At 38.4% G+C, this 24369-nt stretch overlaps 1 protein-coding gene across 1 annotated transcript in view; it reads left to right on the top strand.

Annotated features, from left to right (window-relative positions):
* Positions 1-24026, top strand: part of SLC26A5 (solute carrier family 26 member 5) — a 61080-nt gene extending 37054 nt beyond the window's left edge. Inside the window, exons 7-20 of the mRNA XM_054564569.1 lie at positions 168-332; positions 2067-2219; positions 4563-4645; positions 9285-9432; positions 11504-11617; positions 12401-12478; positions 13134-13229; positions 13480-13586; positions 14607-14676; positions 17710-17802; positions 18276-18383; positions 19299-19499; positions 20105-20159; positions 21136-24026. Of these exons, the coding sequence (XP_054420544.1) occupies positions 168-332; positions 2067-2219; positions 4563-4645; positions 9285-9432; positions 11504-11617; positions 12401-12478; positions 13134-13229; positions 13480-13586; positions 14607-14676; positions 17710-17802; positions 18276-18383; positions 19299-19499; positions 20105-20159; positions 21136-21320 (1656 nt within the window). The 3' untranslated portion in view covers positions 21321-24026. The remainder of the gene's footprint in view (positions 1-167; positions 333-2066; positions 2220-4562; positions 4646-9284; positions 9433-11503; positions 11618-12400; positions 12479-13133; positions 13230-13479; positions 13587-14606; positions 14677-17709; positions 17803-18275; positions 18384-19298; positions 19500-20104; positions 20160-21135) is intronic.
* The last annotated feature ends 343 nt before the right edge of the window (positions 24027-24369 follow it).

Here is a 24369-nt window from a genome sequence, read left to right as displayed (position 1 = left end):
TGGTTTTTGTACAACCAGTGGTTGATTTGTTAGCGACTGAACTGCTGCAGGTGTAAGTTTGCAGTGGTAGAAAGTGTTCCGGAAAGAACTTCTGTGTGTTTTCTCTTGGTTTTAACTTCCCAATCTATCATGTGATTTATTTGTTTCTTTGTCATTAAAAAAAATAGTTTTGCCTAGGTGTCTGTAGATTTGGATTCGTGGCCATATATCTCACAGAGCCCCTGGTGCGTGGCTTTACCACGGCAGCAGCTGTGCATGTCTTCACCTCCATGTTAAAATACCTGTTTGGAGTCAAAACAAAGCGGTACAGTGGGATCTTTTCAGTGGTGTATGTAAGTAAGCAACGTACTGGTATTGGTTTTTCCTTCTTTGTTTTCCTCCTCTTCTGTATCTCTTTTACCTTCAAGGCTCACTTTTCTTCTTTTCTAAGAATTGTAATAAAATGAAAAAATTTAATTATTCTAAAGCTTTTCTGAAAAGAGCACTACAAAAGAAATTAAACCTTAAAGTCCCATTTTATTAATGTGTGATACTGCCTACCTCACAAGGAAATTTTTGTTAGGTCTTTATTTGGTGGCTATACCTTTACCCTAATTAGCTAAAAAAGACAGTTTTTCTTGAGACAGAATTACATTCTCTTTGGAAACTAACAATAATTTAATGGCATTTTGGGAGAACCTATCTCTCTCAAAAACTGCTTATTCATGCAGGCAAAAAAATAAGTTCATAAAAGATTTGACTGACATAATTAACTAGTTTAATCTAATAAAATATATATAGACCCTTGCACCCAACTCAGAGAAAATGTAAACTCTTTGTAAGTACATAGGGAACAGTGGTAATAACTTATATGTGAAAGTGATCACAAATTTTAAAAAATGAGTATTTTTTTCACAGAGTAGTATAATTAGCAATCAATAACTAAATAGAGCTTTAAACCCCCATACATTTAGAAACCAAAAAACCTACTTCTAAGTAACCTATTGATAAGGGAAACTTTGAAATAGTTAGAACCAAATGACAGTTAAAGCACTACATATAAAACTTCTGAGATGCTCCTAAAGCTATTCTTGGACAGAAAGACCTGTAGCCCTCGTAAGTATTTATGTGCCAGACAGTGTGCTAGGCACAGCAGTGAGTGAGCAGTTATGGCCTTTGCTCTCTTGGAACTTACAGGTCAATGGGAAAACAAATAGCAAATCATAAATTGCCTAAATATGTAATTAATTACATATTACATTCAATGCTGTGAAGAAAAGACACTGGCTACTGTGAAACTTGAATAGGGAAACCCTTAGATTATGGGTCTAGGAAAGTCACTTCAAGAAAGTGCCATTTCAATTGAGTCCTTGATGGATTAGAATGGAATCAAACTGTAAGAACGTTCCCTAAATAAGTAACTTCTTCATTTCCCATAATAGCTGGTAAGATGCTTCTCTCTCTGAGATTTCTCTGAATGCCTTGTCACACAGGAACTAGAACAGACGAGCACCTGAGTCTGCCGTGCGTGTGTGCTGAGTAGGCAAGGTGTGTGGCCTGGGCTCAGTGGTGACCTACTTTCCCAGAGTCCGGATGAGTATTGACTGTATTTGGGGTGCTGAGATTGCAACCCTAGGAATAATTAAATGGCTGTAACTTTCCCGGGCATCTTTTCAAACTTCAGCATCCTCTTGCCTTCAAAGCCCACCTGATTCCTCTTTCATCTGCTAACAATGATTTCACCCTCTCTCAGCTCTTAAAGGCTTTTCTATGTATTTTCCTTTGGATTGTTTTTCTGATCTCAGCCCCTAATCTTTCCTAATGCTAACTTTTCTGAATTACTGACACATTAGCATATCAAAGAACTCTATGAGATTGTTAGATGAGAATTACAACTGTAAAGTTGCATAACTAGGTAAGAATGGCTCCTAACTGGTGGAAGCTACAAAGAGAGAGATTGAGCCTGAGAACTTTTGACTAGCAAGGTCCAGTAACGGGATGGCTGGTGTGAATTAGTGCATTAGAGCGTCTCGGTCTACTTGGGGGCTACTGCTTGATGTAAACTCCCAGTGTTCACTGTGTTACAGAGTACAGTTGCTGTGTTGCAGAATGTTAAAAACCTCAACGTGTGTTCCCTAGGCGTCGGGCTGATGGTTTTTGGTTTGCTGTTGGGTGGCAAGGAGTTTAATGAGAGATTTAAAGAGAAATTGCCGGCACCCATTCCTTTAGAGTTCTTTGCGGTAAGTCAACTTTCAGCTATTTCTGTGAGGGATGTAGAAGTGGATGGGAGGAACAGGGAGTTAGACTGTTCTCCTCTTAGTTCTGCCAGGAGGAGGATAGAATTTGTCAAGGAGAACATTTACAAATACAATAACAAGAAAGAAAAATCATAGAATGGATGATTCTTAAAATATAAGTGAAGACTATTCATAAATATTTTAATATGAATTGTTTGTGAGTGATGAGTTTAGAGAAGATTTTCTTCCCCAGTGTTTTTATTGTCTAGCTATTTTATAGTGACCACATATAACGAACAACCTGAAAAAAAAAATTAAGCTATTTCAATTTTGGAAAGAGCAAAAGACAAAAGTTCCCAAACTTTCTTGGTTCCTGGCACTCCTAGGCCAAAAGAAATGCCTAACATTTCATTCAGTGAGTAGTTAGGTTCACACAATTTAATAAATATTTACGTCTAACAAATTAGGAACTGTTCTTGAAAAGAATGCACATAAATGAAAGTAAAGTATACTTATTACATTGTTAAATAACCACAATGTATTAATGGGATGTGTGCAGCTGGTGGACACTTCACAGCTCCTCAACCCTTGGAATCCGATGGGCACAGCTCCCCACCCCCCGTTGCTGTTGACTTTGACTGCGTGGTACCTGTTTTTTATGGCAGCAGCCACTGACTGCCCAGCTTTCCAAAGTTATGCTGTGGTCAACAGGAATGTAGTAGGAACTGATGTGGAAACTGTGAACTACTTCAAACTAGAAGTTTGCACAGTATCTGACACATGTCACTGTTTTCCTTGAAAGTTCTATCCCTCAGTGTCCTGGTGAGTTACCCATGGCACCCTGGAGCACCTTGGTGCATAGTTTGGCAACCATAAAGATAATAAAAAGTATAAGTGTCTGACCCAAATTTGGCCAAAAGTTTGAGCCACAAAAACTAGGGGCCAATATTACGACTCACGAGGAAGCCAGTCCTTTAGGTCCTTTTCCGAGCTCTGGTCTGTCTACATCCCAACAGGATGATTTCAAAACCTGGTTTCTCACTGCGGCTGGGCACAGAGCTCCTGCTTCCTCTGGGAGGAGAGCAAGAGGTTCTCGGTGAAGGAGACAGGCAAGCCCTAACTCTGAAGTAAATGATGAGGATTGCTCTTCCTGGCTTGGTTCCTGGTTCTGTCCATTTTCCAGAGTCCCTTCACGTTTCTCAGGGCAATGGTTCTTCAGAATTTTGACACTGTAATTACAGTAGAACAGTGTTTTTTACATTTCTTATCTAAGTTCTCCTCAGAGCAAGGGAGATAAGAAGAAATTAAAAATAAACATTTTGGAGTTTTGCATTCTATTTCATAAAATATTTGTTTGTGTTGATAGGAAAGCAGAGTTTAAATTATTTACCACTGCCTCAAGTTAATGCTCCAGAACTTTAAGCCATAATTATCCTGTGGATTTGAATATTCTGGGCACTCCCCCATTTAGGATGCACAACAAATACAGTTAAGGGTGACAGACATAATTGCAACCAACAAAAAAGGGGCCGGAAGCACCTGGGAACTTGTCTCTAGGCTGCAGTGTCTGGTAAGCTTGCCTTGCTCGGGGCTCCCGGCAGCAGCCACGGGACAGCTCCCTTCCCTGCACCACCCAAATTCCTTCTCTCCTCTACAACCTACTTAGAGTTCTGCAGCTGTACTTCTTCAGCATGAAGAAAATTGCTGTCCTTCCTTCTGTCATTTTTCTCTTTCTTATAGCTCACTAAGGATTGTACTTTACACACTAACTAAATCTATGTCCTGACAATCCAGGAAGCCTTCTTTCTCGTGCCACGCTTGTGGGTGGGCCCTTTCACTCTGACCCTGACTGAAGTGGGAGAAGGGAGAAGTGTAACCACGCATGATGCTGCTGTCCTGGAAGCGGGGTCGGTGAAAGATGGGAGAGCCAAACATGCATTTTATAAGGATCTGCTGTCATTGAGCCACACTCACAATTCACGCTTCACTGACCTTTATTCATGCCATGCTATCAGAGGTGCATTTCACCTGGCCCACGTGCACAGCCAACTCCTGAGAGATTTTATGGCCCCTTCTGTTTGCAGGCAACTAGCCAAACACCTAGGCATGGAACAGACCAAAATAAAGAACAGCAAATTCCAGGCCACAAGGAAACTGTAGAGTCCATTTTAATTTTGTGGGAAGAGTCATTAGGAGAATTTAGAATTGCTGGAAGCTATGATTCTTTCCAAAACTGAAAGTTAAAGTGAGAGTAGATTTGGCTTGACTAACAAATTGTTTGAAGCTCATTTTTGTGACATTTGAATTTTCATCTATAAAGGATATTTGGGTTTGTGTCTGTTTTAGGTGGTAATGGGAACTGGCATTTCAGCTGGGTTTAGCTTGCACGAATCGTACAATGTGGATGTCGTTGGGACACTTCCTCTGGGGTAGGAAAATAGTTTTAAATAACAGTATGACTGGAATAATGGATCTGTTACGATTTCTAACTCCTGCTTTAGTATTCTTGCAATCAAAAACCATTTTTTTCCCCCTACATTTCAAATGGCTGAGGGTTTGGGTGTGGGGTTTGGTGGTTTTTGTTGTTTGTTTTTTAGTGTGTGCATGGGTTGGGTTTTTTAATTCTGGTAAAAAAAACATAAAATGTACCATTTTAATCATTTTTAAGTATTCTGGTCCGTAGTGTCGTGTATATTCATATTATTGTGAATCAGATCCCTAGAACCTTTTCATCCTGTGAATCTGAATCTCCATGCCCCTTAGGCAGTAGCTCTCCATCTCCCTTGGCCCCAGCCCCTGCCAACCACCATTCTGCTTGTTGTCTCTATGAATTTGACTACCAGAAGGGACCTCATCTAAGTGGAATCATGTAGTATTTGTCCTTTTGTGACTGGCCTATTTAATTTAGCTTAATGTGCTCCAAGGTCATCCACTTAGTAGCATGTAACAGGATTTTCTTCCTTTTTAAAACAGAATAAAATCCCATGGTATGGATATACCAATTTCTGTTTATCCATTCATCATCAGTGAATAGTTGTGTTGCTTCCATCCATTATATGTTGTGAATAGTAAAAAGTGTTACTATTCACATATTTACATAATAAAAAGGGTTATTATGAACATGAGTGTGCAAATATCTTTTCAAGACTCTGCTTTCAGTTCTTTTGGATGTGTAACCAGAAGTGAGATTGCTGGATCATATGGCAGTTCTTTTTTTTTTTTTTTATTGTTCAAATACATTTGTCTCCATCTTCCCACCACCACTTTCCCCTGCCCCCTTTCTCCCCCCTTCCTCCTTGCCATGATAGTTCTGTTTTTAACTTTGTGAGGAACCTCCAGACACTATTTTCTATAGTGGTCATACCATTTTACAGTCCCACCAGCAGTAGCATGTAGTGTCTTGTTTTGTTTTGTTTTATTTCCTATTGTTTCACACTTACTAGTTTTTAAAATTTCTCCTTGGGTGACTAGGAATTAAGAGCAAAAAGACCTAAATCTAGCCTGCCACTTTCTAGCTATGTGACCTTGGGCAGGTCACCTATCCCTTTAAAGCCTCAATTTCCTCTCCTACCAGGTAAGCATGGTAATTAATACCTATCTCAAGGGCCACTGAGCTACATGCGGTAACGTATGTACAACAGCTAGTGTAGCACCTGGCACACACCGTAGTGTTCAAGACACAGTAATGGAAAGTTGTGTGGCTCATTATTTCAACAACTTTTCTAGTTTCTAATTAGATATTGCTTCTTTGCTTCATTTTTTTCTTTTCTCTAACTCTTTACATTTTTAACTATTCTCTCTATTTGAAGGGCAAGAGTGACTGTGCGCCTCTCCTGGTCTCACTCTGTTCCTCTCACACTCTCTGCCTGTCTCTGTATCTCTCTGTGTCTCTGTCTCTCTTATATTATCTGTCTCGCCACCCTCTTCTCTTTCTAAAACAACCAAGTCAAACATTTGCCCAGATATTGTACATTGACAGAACCTGGCATATTCCATTAGACCTTGCTTCTACTCTCCTCTAAGATTCTTGTGGGAAGCTCAGGGAGCAGGAGTTGCTCTTTAAGACAAAGTTCACCCCCCACAGCAGATGTTGAAGGGGGAAGCATGCATGCTACTTCAAAACAATAAATTGCTATCATGAACATGTTACTTATGATTAAACGTAAAGATATAACATGGTATGGTAACGCTTGCTTTTCTACTTGGACTTGTAATTGTCTCATTTGCTGCTCACTATAACACTATTGACAAATATATATATTATCCCCATTTTACTGATAAGAAAGTTTGTTTATTCTCATTTATTCTGCTTGTGTTTATTGAGTGCCTATTATGTGCCAGGGGCACAGCAGTTAAAAGCAGAAGCAAACATATAAGTAAAAAAGCCTTTGATCTCATGGAGTTTATTCTACTAAGGAAGACAGACAAACAAATAGTAAGGAGAGCTATGAAGAAAAGGGAAGCCAGGTAAGGGATAGGAAGGGCTGGGGTTGCTGTTCTCGGTAGAGTATCAGAGAAGGCGACATTTGAGAGACATGAATGAGGTTTAGTGACTCGCAGTGAGTCCCAGATGGACCCAGAGCTCAGTCTTCCGATACTCAGTTGTGTGCACTTTCCATTACCTCACACCTGAGTCACTGACAGTCGTGTGATAAACATTAGTCTGTGACTGGATCTGGGAGATAACCTTACTGAATAACTAATCACAAATAACTTGAATATATGTGTTTACACTTAGACTTCTTTTAAAAATCCACCTGCCACCATATTTTCTATCTAATTCTTTCCCTATTGCGTTATACCCAAACATACTTTTCCTTGTAAAAGAGCTAAGGGGTTTTGTTTTGTTTTGTTTTTAATAACATTTTACCTTTCTGAAACTTAGCTACTCAGAAAGCTTGTCTTTATGGAATTTTGCCCAAAACCAAGCAGGAAACAAATAATGCCATCCTACCTAGCTATATACATGGTGGGCAAAAGTAGGTTCACAGTTGTTCATATGGGAAATAATACAATAATTAATAAATAATAATACAAGAATAAACTGTTTTGCTTGCTCACAACTGTAAATGTAAACCGACTTTTGCCCCATGCTGTATAATCATACTGTTTCAGTTATGCTGCGAGTTCTTATTGCCAAATAACAAACAGCTCCGAAACAGTGGCTTCAAGCAACATCCATTTATTTGCTCACAATTCATCAATCTAGGTGGGGCTCAGCTGGGTGGTTCTTTTGCTGGTCTCACGCAGCTGTAGTTTTCTGAAGGTGTGACTGGGGAATCCAAGAGGGTTTCATTCCTGTGTCTGACCCCTCAGCCAGAGGGCTGGAATTCCCTGGCTGGCATCTCCTCTCCACATGGTGTCTCCAGCAAGGGAGACAAACTTTTTACGTGGTGGTCAGGGAAGGACTGAAGAGCAGAAGCTCCCAGGCCTCTTAAAGCACTCACGCAACTTCACTTTCTCCACATTCTGTTGGTCAAAGAAATCACAAAATTCAGCCAGAGAGGAAACAGATTCCACCTGTATGTGGGAGAGCAGCACATACAAGGATGGGAGGAATTGTTGGTCATATCTGAGAGCAAACTATGACACTTATTATCTACACACACATAAGTACACATACAATAGTGTCCAAAAACTGACAGGGGACCATTAAAGATTCCAGTTGTGGCAATATATTCTGTTTCTTGGTTTAGTTTCCTTAACTTATTTCAAAATAAATCCTTTTCTCATATTCTTATTCCTCAGACCCAAAGCTACTTCTAGACCTTCCCCCTTGGTTCGCTTATATAGCAAAGTGCAAGGGAAGGACAGTAAGTTTTATAGTCAGACTTCCTGCTCCATCTTGGGCAAATTACTTGACATCTGCAATGATTCATTTTTTTCACCTATAAACTAGGATAATGATGGTACCTATTTAATAGGATCATTGTGAGGATAAATAAGATGACATTAGTCAAGCATATAGCACATAATCCAGGCTTTATGTGTGCTAGATTTCTTCCCTCTCCCCCTCTCCCTTTCCCTTACCCCAAAACTTGAGATGTCCCCATTTGTCACTGTGATATGACATAGTAGGAGAAATAGACATAGGGAGGAGGTTCTTCATGGTTTTTGTTTACTTAGTGAGCTGTTTGACCTTGGGCAAGTTGCTTAACTTCACTATGCCTCATTTTTCTCATCTGTAAAATGGCCATTATGATGGTGCCTCCCTCACAGGGCTACTGGAGATAAATAAGCACAGAACCTAGCACAGAGGAAATACCTAATAAGTGATTCTTATTGCAAGAATAATAATATTGTGCATCAATTAATTGATTGTTGTTATTATTTAGTCCAGTGCTTTGAATTGGAGCAAGTACCTTTGAAAACCTCTATTGCTTCTTCCCCCAAACCATCCTAGGGAATCCCTATTCTTTCCCTTTAGGGCAAAGTTTCCAACCCATAAAAATGGGCCACAGAAATTAGGTTGCCTATTGTGGGGTTTCAGGAGTCACCTTTTTGGCCCCTTCAGACTCCCAGGATTGCCAGGTGAGACCCAAGGAGTATATTTTGCTGCTGTTCCTTTCCCATGTTAGAAACTCACCTAGGATCCTGGGAAGAAGCAGAGTCCTGTGAAATAACAAGGGAGGGCTGTGAGTACCTGCTGTTGCTCAGATGGTACTTCTTCTCTAAGATAACACTCGTCCAACACCCTCCCTGCCCTCAGACTTTGGTTCAAATGTCTTGTGGCATCAGAGCACTTCGCTGACCCTCTTCTTCTTCCTGTTCTGTGTCTTATTTACACCTGCCATGCAGGTGCCATGATGTATAAAGTTACTCTTTTTCTAACTAAAACAGCATCTGATTTCTGTTGATAACCCACTCACCTGGTACCCAGGGTTGGGGCCTGGAAAGAACCTCTGTGTGTCCAAGAGGGCTCTTCTTTTTGCCAAACTAGAGCAAACAAGTATCCAAGCATTGATCAACTCCTTTGCAAATAATTCCCCTCTAACTTGCTCCCTTTTAGTTGCATGTTTTTTCCCCAATGGCCACAGCACTTGTGTTAAAGTCCACTTGATCTTTCAGGCTCCTGCCTCCAGCCAATCCAGACACCAGCCTCTTCCACCTCGTGTATGTGGATGCCATCGCCATAGCCATTGTTGGGTTTTCAGTGACCATCTCAATGGCCAAGACCTTGGCAAATAAACATGGCTACCAGGTTGATGGCAATCAGGTAAAAATCATTAATTTCCTGCAGCTGTTTCATAGAGATACAGTCATCATGCTCTGCTATGAAAAGCATATGAACTTGATTTCTCTGCCTTGGTAGAAAAATTTGTAGTTTGATGATGGATGTATTTGAAGCATGAATTTATTCAACACTACAGTGTTTTAATAATTTACGTGGATTTGATCATCAAAACACTGAGGTGCATAGTCTGATCTTGCCTCACAGGCACACATCAGCTAGAAAGGTGAAATCTCCAGTCTGAGGTTTACAGTTTGCTATACTCCTATTGATGTTATCCCTATTTTTTTTATTTTTTATTTTTTTAATTTTGTTTCAATTATGGTTGTCCTTCAATAGATTGTATCACTCTTTTTCTTTGCATTTTTAAATTTTTTAAATCATGTTTATTCTATTACAGCTGTCTCAGTCTTTCACCCGTTGCCCTCCTCCACCCATCCCACCCCCACCCCTTGCTCCCACAGTCAATTCCCACTCTGTTGTCCATGTCCATGGGTCATTCATACATGTTTTTGTCTGCTCCCTTCTCCTTCTTTCCACCATCGCCATCCTTCCCCATCCCCTCTGGTCACTTTCAGGCTGCTCCATGTTTCCATGCCTCTGGTTTATTTTATTCATTAGTTTATTTTGTTGAATAGATTCCATTTATAGGAGACATCCTTTGGTATTTGTCTTTCACCCACTGGCTTGTTTCACATAGAATAATATTCTCTAGTTCCATCCACATTGTCACAAAAGGTAGGAGTTCCTTCTTTTTTAAAATGCAGATTGATTTTATTTATTTTTGTAAATATCAAAATCCATTATGAAATATTAAAAAATTTAAATCCATTATAAAGTCTCAGCAATTAAAACATGACACCAGCACAGAAATAGTCAAGTAGATCAATGAAATAAAATGAGCATTCTAGAAACAATCGCATATACCTAACAATGTAATATATGATTAAATTGATATTTTAAGTCAATGGGGGAAAAAAGGCTTATTCAACAAATAAGGCTCATGAACCACTATTACTTGAAATAAAACAAATATAGAGCCCTATTTCACACATTATACAGAAAGTATTCAGGTGAGTTAAAAAATCAATATGTAAAATCTAAAGAGTTTTAGGAGAAAATGCAAAATAATATTTTTTTTACCCTGAAGTAAAAATACTCAAACCCAGAAGCTATAAAGTAAAATATTAACAATATGACTATATTAAACATTTAAGACTATATAGTAATATACATATAAAATATTAAAGGACAAGTAATAGAATAGGAAAGTATTTGCAACACATCTAAAAAAGGGTTAATAATTTGGTGGGAATTTTTTAGGGAAAAAATTCTACAAACATTTAATCTTAAAGCTCACAGATTGAGAATAAAATCTTTTTCAGAACCATTTTTATTTCACAGGAAGCCTTCCCTTTGCTCATTAAGTTTGGAGTATATGATTCATAACTCAAACTTTATAGCAGTTCTTTGTCACCTTCTTTCATAACATAGCTATAGATAAGGTATTTAATCCAAATACCACTAGCTGTGATTTGAGTATGACAGTGTCTATTTTAACACACTGTGTATTTCTAAGAGGAGACTGGATACTCCATATTCATATGACACACCAGGAAGGCCAAAAGCAGCCTTCAGAGCAGGACTCATTCACTGTCTCGGAAGGACACCTGCATGTACTCATGGCTGCACACGAACCAGGCACCCAAAACATGTCAGCACTGCACACCATAATCCTAAGTACCTTTCACTTAAACAACAAAATTATTTTGTCCCTTTTGTTGTGGTTTTTTTTTTAAAAAAAGCTTGTGTAGAGAGTAATTGGGAAAGAGGGGGCTGAGCATAACATTTATCTCCAACATTAAAAATTCAAAGCATTTCCCCGCACCTTAAATTATGTAATAATGCCTATTTTGAGCTCATACTAAACAAGTTCCTATATCTGAAAAAAGAATGAACAGCCTATACTGCTGAAAATTTGTATTTCATAGGCCATCTCACCTTTCTTTGTAAAGAATAACTGATCTTTTTCATGTTTTGTTTCCACATGGAAAAGGAGCTAATTGCGCTGGGACTGTGCAATTCCATTGGCTCACTCTTCCAGACTTTCTCAATTTCATGCTCCTTGTCTCGGAGCCTTGTTCAGGAGGGAACTGGAGGGAAGACACAGGTGTGTATACCACTGGCCTCTCAGGACTGGTGATTTGAGTGGTAATTCCATTTTAATGCCTTAGTTTTAGACTGAACCCCAAGCTCCTCTGCCTGAAGATCCATGCTCCAGTGAGCTTTGTAGTGAATCACAGAAAGGTATGATTGATTAAAGCAAATCACAAGAAGCTTAATCTATAGGAAAGAGGTATACTGTCCGGTTAAATCAAAAAGTTATAATTTCTACCAGTAAACCTCAAAGCTGAGACCTAGGGTGTTGTCATGAAAGCCTGAGAACTTTCTTTTCCAATAGAACATTCTGCGGTGATGGAAATATTCAGTATTTGCACCATCCAATATGGCAGCCACTAGCCACATGTGGCTCTTGAGTACTTAAAATGTGGCTAGTGCAGCCAATACCTGAATTTTTAAGTTCACTTAATTTTAATTTTTTAAATTGAAATACTACATATGGCCAGTGGCCACCACATTGGCCAGCAAAGTCTTGTCTGCAGTCTTCCGGCCCTTGCGGGTTTCACATCAGCCCCAGACATCACCCTTACCCCATTCCTAGCAAGGATATTCAGTCAGGGTATTTAAGCATTTCAGCTTCTGTTTAAAAACTACAAGAGGAACCAAAACTTTGGAGAAGTGGGAAGGAGTTATAGGTTTATGTAATGGTTTGGATCTTATTTGAATCTGTATTTCCTTGATCATCCCACACTGATTATCAAAAGACTCAGACCAACCTATGCCGGCCTCTTGTCTCCTAAAAACCCCTTCCGTGTGTCTTTTTCTCATGCAGCTTGCAGGTTGTTTGGCCTCGTTAATGATTCTGATGGTCATATTAGCCACCGGATTCCTCTTTGAATCACTACCCCAGGTGTGTAGCTTGGATTTGGTGTGAGGTTTTCCATGTATACAGATTTTGCTACATTATTTGTATATATTTTGGGGGGACTGTCTCATGGGTTTTTACTGTAACCCTAGCAGGGTGGTTTGAAAAAGGGCCAAGGCTAGGACCAAGATCCTGCTCCAAAATCCACTGGTCCCTGGAACCTTGGAAAAGCCATATCAGCATCTCTGGGTCAAAGATAAACTGTTGACTGGCTAATCTCCAAGGTCCCCCCACTCTTTGATCTTCTCTGACCTTATACTTCCATTTAAAAATCTAAGATGACCTAAACTCACAAGACATGTTTTTCTGATATATTTAGTAGAAATTAAAAACAATATAGAGAAAATCATAATGCAGAAAGACCATGAGTGAAATAATTCCTTGAATAGAAAGTTTAATTCTGAACCTCTTGACTACCATGCAGGTTTGCTGCTAGGATATAAACCTGGTTTTCCAAGGCCCATTTTAGCTAACCAAGCCCTGAAAATCCAGGTGTTCATGGCTCCAAATGTACCATCACTGCCGCATAGGAAGTGAGTGGGGAGAGGACGTGGAAGGGCAGCAGGAGGAGAGTGAGGAGCCAGCAAAGGGAGTTCTTGGACACAAGGGGTGATGCAAGCGTGGATGTGCTGTGTTTCAGGCTGTGCTGTCTGCCATCGTGATCGTCAACCTGAAAGGAATGTTTATGCAATTCTCAGATCTCCCCTTTTTCTGGAGAACCAGCAAAATAGAGCTGGTAAGTAACAAAGGTCATTGTTAGGTGAATATGTCATAATAACACATGGATTAGGGCTGATAAAAATGCAAGAAAGATAAGTTAGTGCAGTCAGTTGTTATATGTAGTATCCAGTTAGGCAAAGTTAGGTACCGTGTGTGTGTCTCTGTGTGTGTGTGTGTGTGTGTGTGTGTGTGTGTGTGTGTGTGTGTGTGTAACTCTAGGAAGTTTTTAACAGGATTCTACATAAAGCTTTCTGTATTTTGTTCAGACCATCTGGCTTGCAACTTTTGTTTCCTCCTTGTTCCTGGGACTGGACTATGGTTTGATTACTGCCGTGATCATTGCGCTGATGACTGTGATTTACAGGACACAGAGGTGAGTGCACAGACTGGGATGGGTATGAGTGTCCTGCCTGAGATGGCAGTATTGACTCTAAATGTATTTGTCAACATTTAACAAGTATTTGTAAACAAGATATTATGAGTATCTTGTTTGTGGAGGCAGAGTTCCTGGAGTCCAGGATCAGGCACATAATGTGTTCTCTTAATACTTATTGAAGGAATCCACCCAGAAAATCAGCTAATATTTGTATTGTACATTCTAACTCACAAAGAAGCACTTGCATCTACATGCTAAGAAGCACCAGGACATAGTACAAGACGATGGAATGTTGGATCAAAGACGTTAAGACATATTCTGGCTCTTGAAGCTCTCTTACCTTGAACAATTCACCTAACCTCACTCAGCCTCAATTTCTCAAATAAAACTTAAGAAAACTTCTATGGTAACTGGAGATTTTTGTTTTCTCCCCATTCCTCCTCTTGACAACTCCCACCCACATCAGAGACTCTTAGAAACAAAAAGAAAACCTCTTCTTCTACTTTAGAATTAGAGTAAGAGGACAGTTCTCTACTGAGTGGAATGAGAACTTGAGTTACATATGGCATGAGTTGAGCTCTGCACAATTCATTTTTGCCCTCATCTTTAAATGCCCAAGTCTTTTGTCCTGACCAGGTCATTGCTGTGGTATGTTATGTATGGTGTGTGTGTGTGTGTGTGTGTGTGTAGTTGTATGGTATGAGTGTGCAATTGCATTGTGTGTGTATGTGGAGGGTGTATGTCATGTGGTGCACATGTGGTTAGTGTGATGTGAGATATATGTGTCGTACGACTGAATTGTGTATGTTGGGGGTGAGGTATAGGATGTGTGTGGGAAGTGTGAGGCTTGGGAATGCAACGTATGTGGAGCCCTTCTGCAAAGGCACCATATAAGAATCAAATATTCCTGAATTTACTAGCAAATCCATACATGAAATGTGCAAAACCTCATGTTTCAATTACATATTGGGTGTCAACACAGTGGTATATTTTAACACACTCACTCTCTATCTTCAGTCCGAGTTACAAAGTCCTTGGACAGCTTCCTGACACAGATGTGTATATTGATATAGATGCATATGAGGAGGTAAGACCTTTTCTATCATTTTAAATGGTTGTAAGCATGTGATGTAATTGGCTAACTAAATTTTATTTTTACCTAGGACAAAAAGTGGTGGTGAAAAGAAGGGAGGTATAGTGGTCAAAGTGAAAAACCTGAACATAGGCTTACTGTCTGGATTCAGTTTTACAGTTTATACTATGCCATGTATTAATTGCTCCACCTCCTAATATTTATTTTTCCTCTTTTTTAAATGAGGCTAAGTATATATTGTTTGAATTAAAGTATATATTTATACTTTATAAAGTATAAATATATACTTTATATTTTTTTTTTTTTTTTTAATACAATTTTTTTTTTTTTAACTGAGAAGGTGGTTTATATGTGCCTGATTTTTTTTCTGGTGAATTTAAACTGTTGGTAAAATATTACTATTAACCATGTAAAATATAGGTTTTTGGGCTATGGAATTCTCCCACTTCATTTTTAACAGTTAAAATTAGGACTTAAATTTTCCTTGATTTTGAATGTTCTTTTCTTATGTGGAATCTCAAAGATTTTTACAAAATCTTTTAAAACTAGCTTTGTCTGTGTGTTTTGTTTCCTGCTTGTGAAGAAATTCTCAGATTCACTATAAGGTTATTAGGAAATGAGATTGGTGTTAGGATTACTGTTTTCTCATCCTTCCAAAGAACTATATGCTAAATTACTGGTCTCCAAACTTCATTCTAGAGTTCAAGGCTTCTTGATAAAATATTCATTCTGCTTTGCCTAAGTTCATTTTGACTTCTGCCTGCATTTCATGAATGAAACCTGTGATCGCTTTATTTGCCTGCTTACCGCAGTCTAAATATTTTTCAGTTCCTTTTCTTTGAATTTTATGGTAAAAGTGAAACACAGAAAAACTCTTAAAAGAAATGGGAAGATGTGCATTTTTAAAGGCTTTCTTCTCAGTACTCCTTCCTCCAGAGCATGAGTAGAGAGACATTAACTTACCCAAATACTATTAAGAGGGCCCTTCACAACCTCTGCATGACTCTGCATGAAAGAAGGAGGCAACTGCAGTTTTGATTCTGAAATATTTTCTTTTTGTTTAAGTATATTTTATTGACTATGCTATTGCAGTTGTCTCATTTTTTCTCCCCTTTATTCTCCTCCACCCTATACACCCCCCACCAACATCCCCCCGCCCCTGACCTTAGCTCATGTCTGTGGGTTGTAAACATAAGTTCTTGGGCTTCTCCATTTCCTATACTATTTTTAACTGCCCCCTCCCCTATTTTGTCTATTTTGTGCCTACCATTTATGCTTCTTGTTCCCTGTACCCTTTCCCCCATTCTCCCCCTCCCCCATATCCCTCCATGTGATCTCCCTGTGATTGTGTTCCTGTTCTAGTTGTTTGCTTAGTTTGTTTTTGTTTTTGTTTTTTTAGATTCTGTTGTTAGTAGTTGTGAGTTTGTTGTCATTATACTGTTCATAGTTTTGATCATCTTCTTTTTCTTAGATAAGTCTCTTTAACATTTCATATAATAAGGGCTTGGTGATGATGAACTCCTTTAACTTTCCCTTATCTGGTAAAAGGACACTGTATCTGCCCTTCCATTCTAAATGATAGCATTGCTGGATAGAGTAATCTTAGATGTAGGTCCTTGCCACTTATGACTTTGAATACTTCTTGCCAGCCCCTTCTTGCCTGCAAGGTTTCTTTTGAAAAATCAGTTGATAGTCTTATGGGAACTCCTTTGTAGGTAACTGTCTCCTTTTCTCTTGCTGCTTTTAAGATTTTCTCCTTATTTTTAATCCTGGATAATGTAATTATGACATGCCTTGGTGTGTGCTTCCTTAGGTCCAACTTCTTTGGGACTCTCTGAGCTACCTGGACTCCCTGGAAGTCTGTTTCCTTGGCCAGATTAGGGAAGTTCTCCATTTTTTCAAACAAGTGTTGATTCTCTTGCTTTTCCTCTTCTCCTTCTGGCACCCCTATGGTTCAGATGTTGGAACGTTTAAAGTTGTCCCAGGGGTTCCTGAGCCTCTCCTCATTTTCTTGAACTCTTGTTTCTTCATTCTGTTCTGGCTGAATGTTTACTTCTTCCTTCTGCTTCAAATTGTTGATTTGAGTCCCAGTTTCCTTCCCTTTACTGGTGGATTCCTGTATATTTTTCTTTAATTAACTTTGCATAGCCTTCACTTTTTCCTCTATTTTGCGACCATACTCAGCCATTTCTGCGAGTATAATGATTACCAGTGTTTTGAACTCTGCATCTGATAGGTTGGCTATCTCCTTATTGCTGAGTTCTGTTTTTGGAGTTTTGACCTGTTCTTTCATTTGGGCCATATTTCTTTGTCTCAGTGCGCCTATATGTTGGAAGGGATGGAGCCTTAGGTATTCGCCAGGGCGGGGCAACCCAGGTTGCTGTGTTGTGATTCTGAAAGTGGGGGAGGGGTCCAGGAGGGAACAGTGCTGCTTGCTCGGCTCTCCTCCAGCTTTCAGTCATTTCCCCTGCTACCCACAAGCAAATTGGGCCCTTCTGGTGCTGATTTCCAGGTAGGTGAGTTTGTGTACATTCTAGGACCCTCTGAGTCTCTCCAACGAATATGACTATGAGGCTGGAAATTTCTCCTGACACTGGAACCCCCACAGATTTTTACAGCAAGAGGTTTTGAGGCTTTCTTTTCCCACACTGGAACCTGGGTTGCACAATCTGCCTCACTTCCCTATTGTTCCTCCCAGTTTATCTGCATGAAAATGTGGGACTGCCAGCATCCAGTCTCACCTGCCTGGTCCTCCAGCCTCTGCCTTGCAGAGTGCCCTCCCTGCCCTGGCTGCCCATCTCCTCCCCTCCTACCAGTTTGGATGAATGTTTCTGCTTTAACTCCTTGTTTGACGGACTTCCATACAGTTAGATTTTCTGGCAGTTCTGGTTATTTTTTGTTTTTAAATTTGTTGTCCTTTTAGTTGTGCAAAGAGGCAAATTGTATCTACCTACGCCTCCACCTTGGCCAGAAGTCTGATTCTGAAATATTTTCATGTGTTAAAGTCACTAACATTTTGTTTCTTAGGTGAAAGAAATTCCTGGAATAAAAATATTCCAAATAAATGCCCCAATTTATTATGCAAATAGCGACTTGTATAGTAGCGCATTAAAAAGAAAGGTAAGTCACAAGATATTAATTTTATACTATTTCTCTCTCTCTCTAACATTTTTAAGAAAAATTAGTGAAAAAATAATTTTAGATTTCTTCTCTTGGGATTATATGGGTTCCTTTGGTCACAATTAGAACTCAGTCTCACTGTCCAGTATATAGGAAAACTTCACAGTCAACCCACAGATTCTCTTAAATATATGAATCTGAGAAATCTAAGTTTGAACAATGCTACTTTAAGTTGGCTTTAATACTTTAGCTTCAGGTTGTCTTGAATCAAGACCAGGAATAAGAAAGGGTACTGATGTTCTTTTGGAGAGAGAGTAACTCAGCTTAGGGGATTTGACAGCAAGGTAGAGAAAGGGTTGGGGTGATCACTTGGGATAGACAAGCATCAAATGGGGGAAATTTAAAGAGTAATTGCATTTGCATGAATTCCTGGGAGATAAGAAGTGGTTCTGTGTCATTGCTTTTCTGTAAAGACTGGAGTGAACCCAGCACTTATCATGGGAGCAAGAAGAAAGGCCATGAAGAAGTACGCTAAGGAAGTCGGGAATGCAAACATGGCCAATGCAACCATTGTAAAAGCAGTAAGTGGTCTCTTCATTCTACTTTTCCCTCTCTCCTGATCCACAGTGGCCCCCACCTTTATTCAAGATTGAAGTTATAACACAGCATGAAGTCCCTAAGATAGGAGCTTAGAAACAATCTAACTATCTTTTATGTATTAAGGATGCATGATAAGCTCAGTATTGCGAGTGCTTCCAAAATAAGTAGTGATATGGGCTCAGGAATACATTGTTCTTAAAAAAAAAAAAAATCACACAGTACCTTAATGAATTTTATCATTAGTACTTTGTCATAGACTCATTCAGCTTAAACTAAAAGAGCTCAAAGGCTGATTTTTACTCTTTAAGCTTATATAATTTATAATCTATCATGCTGAAGTTAATGGAATGATTTTAGAAACAAGGGGGAAATAGATATGATAAACTAAGCAGAGTGGATTTCATTGAACCAAAAAAAAAGAAGGAAAAGAAACTGAGCTAAGCTCTGGCTGATATGGGTCGGTGGATTGAGTGCCAGCCTGCGAACCAAAGGGTCACTGGTCCAGTTCCCAGTCAGGGCACATACCTGGGTTATGGGCTAGGTCCCAGTGCAGGGTGTATGAGAGGCAACCACACATTGATGTTTCTCTCCCTCTCTTTCTCTCTCCCTACCCTGCTCCCTAAAAATAAATAAATAAAATCTTAAAAAAAATAACTGGACAAACTTCACAAACCAGGCCCTTCTTATAAAATTTTTTTTAAAAAGCTGAACTAAAATTGAGTATTATATACACATTTTTTTTTTTTTGTCACATCACAAGGCTAGGTTATGGCAAATATTTTAGAAAAGATCTGATATAACCAGGAGCTTAAGACTCTAAGGACAAATTTTTTAACTCTCAGAACCAAAATGTGAATTGTTCATAGAATTCTAGTGTAATATAATTTTTGACATAGGATGCAGAAGTAGATGGGGAAGATGGTACGAAGCCTGAAGGAGAGGAAGATGAAGTCAAGTACCCCCCTATAGTCATCAAGAGCACCTTTCCTGAGGAACTGCAGAGGTTTATGCCCCCAGGGGACAACGTCCACACCGTCATTCTGGATTTCACACAAGTCAATTTTATCGATTCTGTTGGTGTAAAAACTCTGGCAGGGGTAAGCATCATCTTGAACAAGTCATTTAAAATCTCTGTACCCAGTTTTGCCATCAGTAAAATCAGAGTTGAACTAGAGTCCCAGTCTAACTCTTAACATTTTTTTTTGTTTTTTTCAACTTTTGATTATGGAAAATTTCAAAAATATTCAAAAGTAAAGATCATAGTGTAATGAACCCCCACATAAGTATTACTCAGCTTCAACAATTATCAATTTGTGATTAATCTTATTTCACTTATGCCCCACACTCACTTTCCCCTTATTTTGAAGCACATGCCAGTCAACACATCATCTATAAATATTTCAGTATATATTTCTACAGGAAGTCATTATTTGAAGTCATTATTGTTGTACATTTATTACACATAAATAAAACTTAACAAGAATTCTTTGATATCTCTAATTATGACTGTCCATATAAAAAATCAAAAGAAATAAAAAATCACTTTTTAAATGATTAGCTCAAAAAATGCATAATTATTGAAGCAAAGTAGTTCAAGTGAATGTACTAGAGTGTCTTATGTCAGTGAAATACATATTGGTAAAAAGAGACTTGTATCTGGCACAGTCAAGAGAAACTAAACTTTATTTCAACATTATTACAGATTGTAAAAGAATATGGAGATGTCGGTATTTATGTGTATTTAGCAGGATGCAGTGGTAAGTACACTTCTAGAATGAGGAGAAATAGTAATAGTTTTATTTTTGTTTCTCTTTTTTTAGGAAACATTTCCCCTTAATATTAGTTTTTGATGAAAATGAAATTTGTTTCTTCTGAAAATCACTCTAAAGCTAGCTTTGAAATCAGCCACTTCCAGGCACTCCGGTCACTGGGCTGCTGAACTGGAGCCTCCTGCGTGGCAGGCCTCCTGAGCTGGAGTTGGTGGAAAGAAATTAATAAACCATTGCTCTGGGCTGGTATATTTTTTAGTAATTATTTAATGGCTGCCATAAACATAGTTATATAAGATCATGTAGGTTTTTATATACAATGTCTGCTGTTTTTTTAATATTAAATTTCGGTTAAAACAGTCTGAAAATGGACTGCTTGGCAGCATGCTCTGTAGGCACTCCGACCTTGCTGGTGTGAGTGCAAAAATGAAACAGCCCCTTGTAGAGACTTTCAAAATCACAAATGCATTTACCTTATAAGCCAGAGAATCCAGCAATGTGCCACACACATTCAAATGAAACCCATACATGGAGAGTCATGAGTACTGTCTATAAAAACAAAAGACTAGAAAAACAACTACCACACAAAAGGGACCAGTTAAGTTAACTAGGTTATACCTGCAAGATCTAATACCACAGAGTCATAAAAAATTAAGTGAAAAACATTAAGTGTTTTAAAAATTCAGAAAATAAATAGTATGCCATCTTTTGGGTAAGAAAAATGCAAAAATAAGAATATTTTATATTTTTACTTATATTTGCATAAATACATACTGGAAGAATACACAAAAAAAATAATAAAAGTAGCTTCTTATGACTGGGGGGGTGTGATGTCATGGGTACAGGGATTGGAGTGAGACTTTATATCATTTTAATATTTACACTGTATGCAAGTATTACTTTTATTTTAATGTTCAAGACTGATACCCAGAATGTGGACTAATTTTCTTTTCTTCTTTTTTAGCACAAGTTGTGAATGACCTCACCCAAAACTTATTTTTTGAAAATCCTGCCCTATGGGAGCTGCTGTTCCACAGCATTCATGATGCAGTTTTAGGGAGCCAACTTCGAGAGGCACTTGCAGAACAAGAAGCCTTAACTCCTCCGCCCCAGGAGGATACAGAGCCCAATGCCACTCCTGAGGCGTGAGGAACTCAGCCTGGGATGGGGTACGAGCCTCTTCTGAAATTACTAATTTATACATTTTAAATTCCAGACAATAGAATTTTTTTCCCCTCAGGGTAAATATGAGTAGTCAAGGCTTGATTTGGAGGGTGAATGACGCATAGCAAGATGTATCTTACTTGTGTGTTTTTTTTAATTGACTACTTCCAAGATAAATTGGCCTCTCACCTGCATTTATTGTGCAGTGACATTTCTGTTACTTTTTAGTATTATCTTTGTCAGCCAAGCACTTAAGAATGTTTTCCTTATAAGTACCTTACCTATAAGTCTGATATGCTGTCACCAGATGGGTAGTGGTTCCTTGCTTTTGTGCTTGTTGGTCTACGGATTTTCTGTAATTAAGAGTTATCTAACAGAAGTGGCATACCCACAGTTTTCTGGAAGTTCTTCCTTCCAAATAATGATTTGTTTTTACAGAAGCAATTTAAGTGTATTACAGAAAAATAGAAAAACTAGACAAGCAAAAATAATAAAAACGTTATATTGCCACCACACAAAGATTATTGCTAACATCTTAATGTATCCTTTCAGATCTTTATGCATCTATATTTACATCTTTTAACCAAAATAAGATCATATTCTACAGTGTTCTGTAACCTATTTTTTCCACTAAACAATCACCACTTTCTCATTCCAGAACATTTTTACCTCAGACCATATTCAAACTTACCCCAATTGTCCCCAGTTTGTAGTTGGTTTGTCCAAACTAGTATCCGTTGTGTGACCGTACACCGTAACAGCTCATGTCTCTTTAAGTCCCAAAGTGTATCTCAGTCTAGCAGTCTCTTTTTTGATGACTTGGACTTGTTTAGGAGGCTGGGGCCATTGTTCTTGAGAATCCATATTGTTAATGTATCTATTTGTTTTCTCAAGGTGTTTTAGCTTGTCCTTTTATTTTCTGAACGAGTTGTGATCTAGAAGTTATATCTACAGGCCTCATGGATTTGAATACAATATTTTTTTGCTAGAATACATCATAGATGAGACACAGGCTTCATATTGCATCACATCAGAAAACACATATCTCATTGACTCTACAATGCTAAGGTAAATCCACTGGATTAACATGACAGTCTAGCCCCCCAATTATGTTTCCACCTTTGTGACTAGTGAGCTATATGCATGGTGTTCCTTTGGCATGAAATGAATCCCCAATTCCCCATCAGCCATTCATTCAGGAGTTTTAACAGCTAGCGGTGATTTTTGCCTAAATCGGTAAATATTTAGGTTTGTGAATTTTTCTCCAATTTTCTTATTTCTTCTGCATTTAGTAGTTGGTGTTTCTATGTAAATTATAGCTTTCCTTTCTCAACTTGAGCTATTTAGTCATCCTAAAGTACAGTTCTTACTGGAAAGGCAGGTTTTTTTTTTCCATTATCAACTTCAAAGAAGTTGGTTTCATAAGTAGATGATGACAAATTAGGTTCTTTTCGATTTCTCTCTCAGCATAATTATAGACTCATGAATTTTTATATTTTAATGTGTTTCAGTCTGTTTTTCTTTTTGGTGCTAAAATTGTCACAACTGTGACCAGTAGGAGCCCCTAGAAATGTTGTTGCTAACAGTTAAGTAACCTAAAGACCATGTATTTAAGAAAACTAACTCCAAAGTATTAAATCTTCCTTAGAAGTCCATAAGAGTTAGTTAATTCTTCATCAAACTCAGTTTTAAGCCTATGAATAAGTAAAATGTTTATTTCAGGTACTCTTTATAGTTGTTCCAAAGGAGTGGGGGAGACAAGACAATTGGTCATCAGACTTTCCTATTCTTACAATTCTAACAGATCACTCTAATACAGGGCACAAGTATTAATTGGCTAACCTGCCTAAGACCTCCCCTTCTCAGATTTCCTGCTAATATTCAGCTTGTCTTTTTAATATATTTTTTAAAGATTTTTATTTCTATAGAGAGGGGAAACGGGGGAGAGACGGAGAGAAACATCAATGTGTGGTTGCCTCTCGCTCACCCCCTACTGGGGACCTGGCCCACAACCCAGGCATGTGCCCTGACTGGGAATCAAACCAGGGACCCCTGGCTTCACAGGCCGGCACTCAATCCACTGAGCCACACCAGCCAGGTCTGCTGCTTTTCTTTTTCTTTCTTTTTGACTCCTTGTTTTAGTTTTCATGAAAACACTGGCAGGAGAAAAGTGGTCAGATCCCAGGAACATACTGTTAGCATAGGTCTACCCAAAACCAAACCCTATGGTTTGTTTTAACTCCAGTGAGGTTTCTCATTACTTTTCTAATTTAATTCAAAGTAGACCCCTTCTTTCTAATCAAATTCTTTACCTAGATCTACAGGGAAATTAGATATATATCCAGATATTCCCTTGGCAATCATCACACGCAAAATCTGATACATCTGCATTCTGATACACACTGCCTTCTGAAAGAGCATGTAGTTGTAGAACCTCAGCTTGTACTAGAAACTTTTGTAAAAGGGCCTGCATCATGTCAGCCATTAAAGACTTTAAACAATGTTACAAATTTTTCATTGTGTATTCCCTAGCACCAGCCTTCAACAAATGCTTTACACATAGTAGACTCAAGTCTAGTTCTGATAGGTTGAAAGTAGTGTACAAAAAGTGTTTGTCTATATCTTACAAATTTGTATTTTTTTCTGTTCTTTAATGTTTAACCTATTTTGAATAGAATTCTACCCTGTACATATAAAGCACTTAAATCTTATTGAAATGTTTTTGTTTCAGAGTGTTCCTGAGAATCTAAAAATGAATTTCAGAATGTATTTTATCTATACATATATTTTTGGGAATGTTTTCTTAGAATTGTTTCATAGTGAAAAATTTCCTGACCTTTTTTTAACTTAGTCAAGTTTTGTCTCTACCTTCTTTCTAGACTTTAATAGCTGCTAGTTTGTCTTTCTGTTTTTCAGCCCTACTTCAAATTCAGATTCTTACTGCCCTGTCAAAATGGGCATAATGTAAACCAATCAGTAAACACAGGGACTAGCCTTACTTTGTAGTAGTAGGGGACAGCCCTGGTTTCAGGAA

Source organism: Pteronotus mesoamericanus, unplaced genomic scaffold, assembly GCF_021234165.1.
Source record: "Pteronotus mesoamericanus isolate MK-2021 breed Mesoamerican mustached bat unplaced genomic scaffold, CSHL_Meso_final scaffold_85, whole genome shotgun sequence".
Lineage (NCBI taxonomy): Eukaryota > Metazoa > Chordata > Mammalia > Chiroptera > Mormoopidae > Pteronotus > Pteronotus mesoamericanus.
Note: the sequence above shows the minus strand (reverse complement) of the source record. Positions and strands in the feature narration are given on the sequence as shown.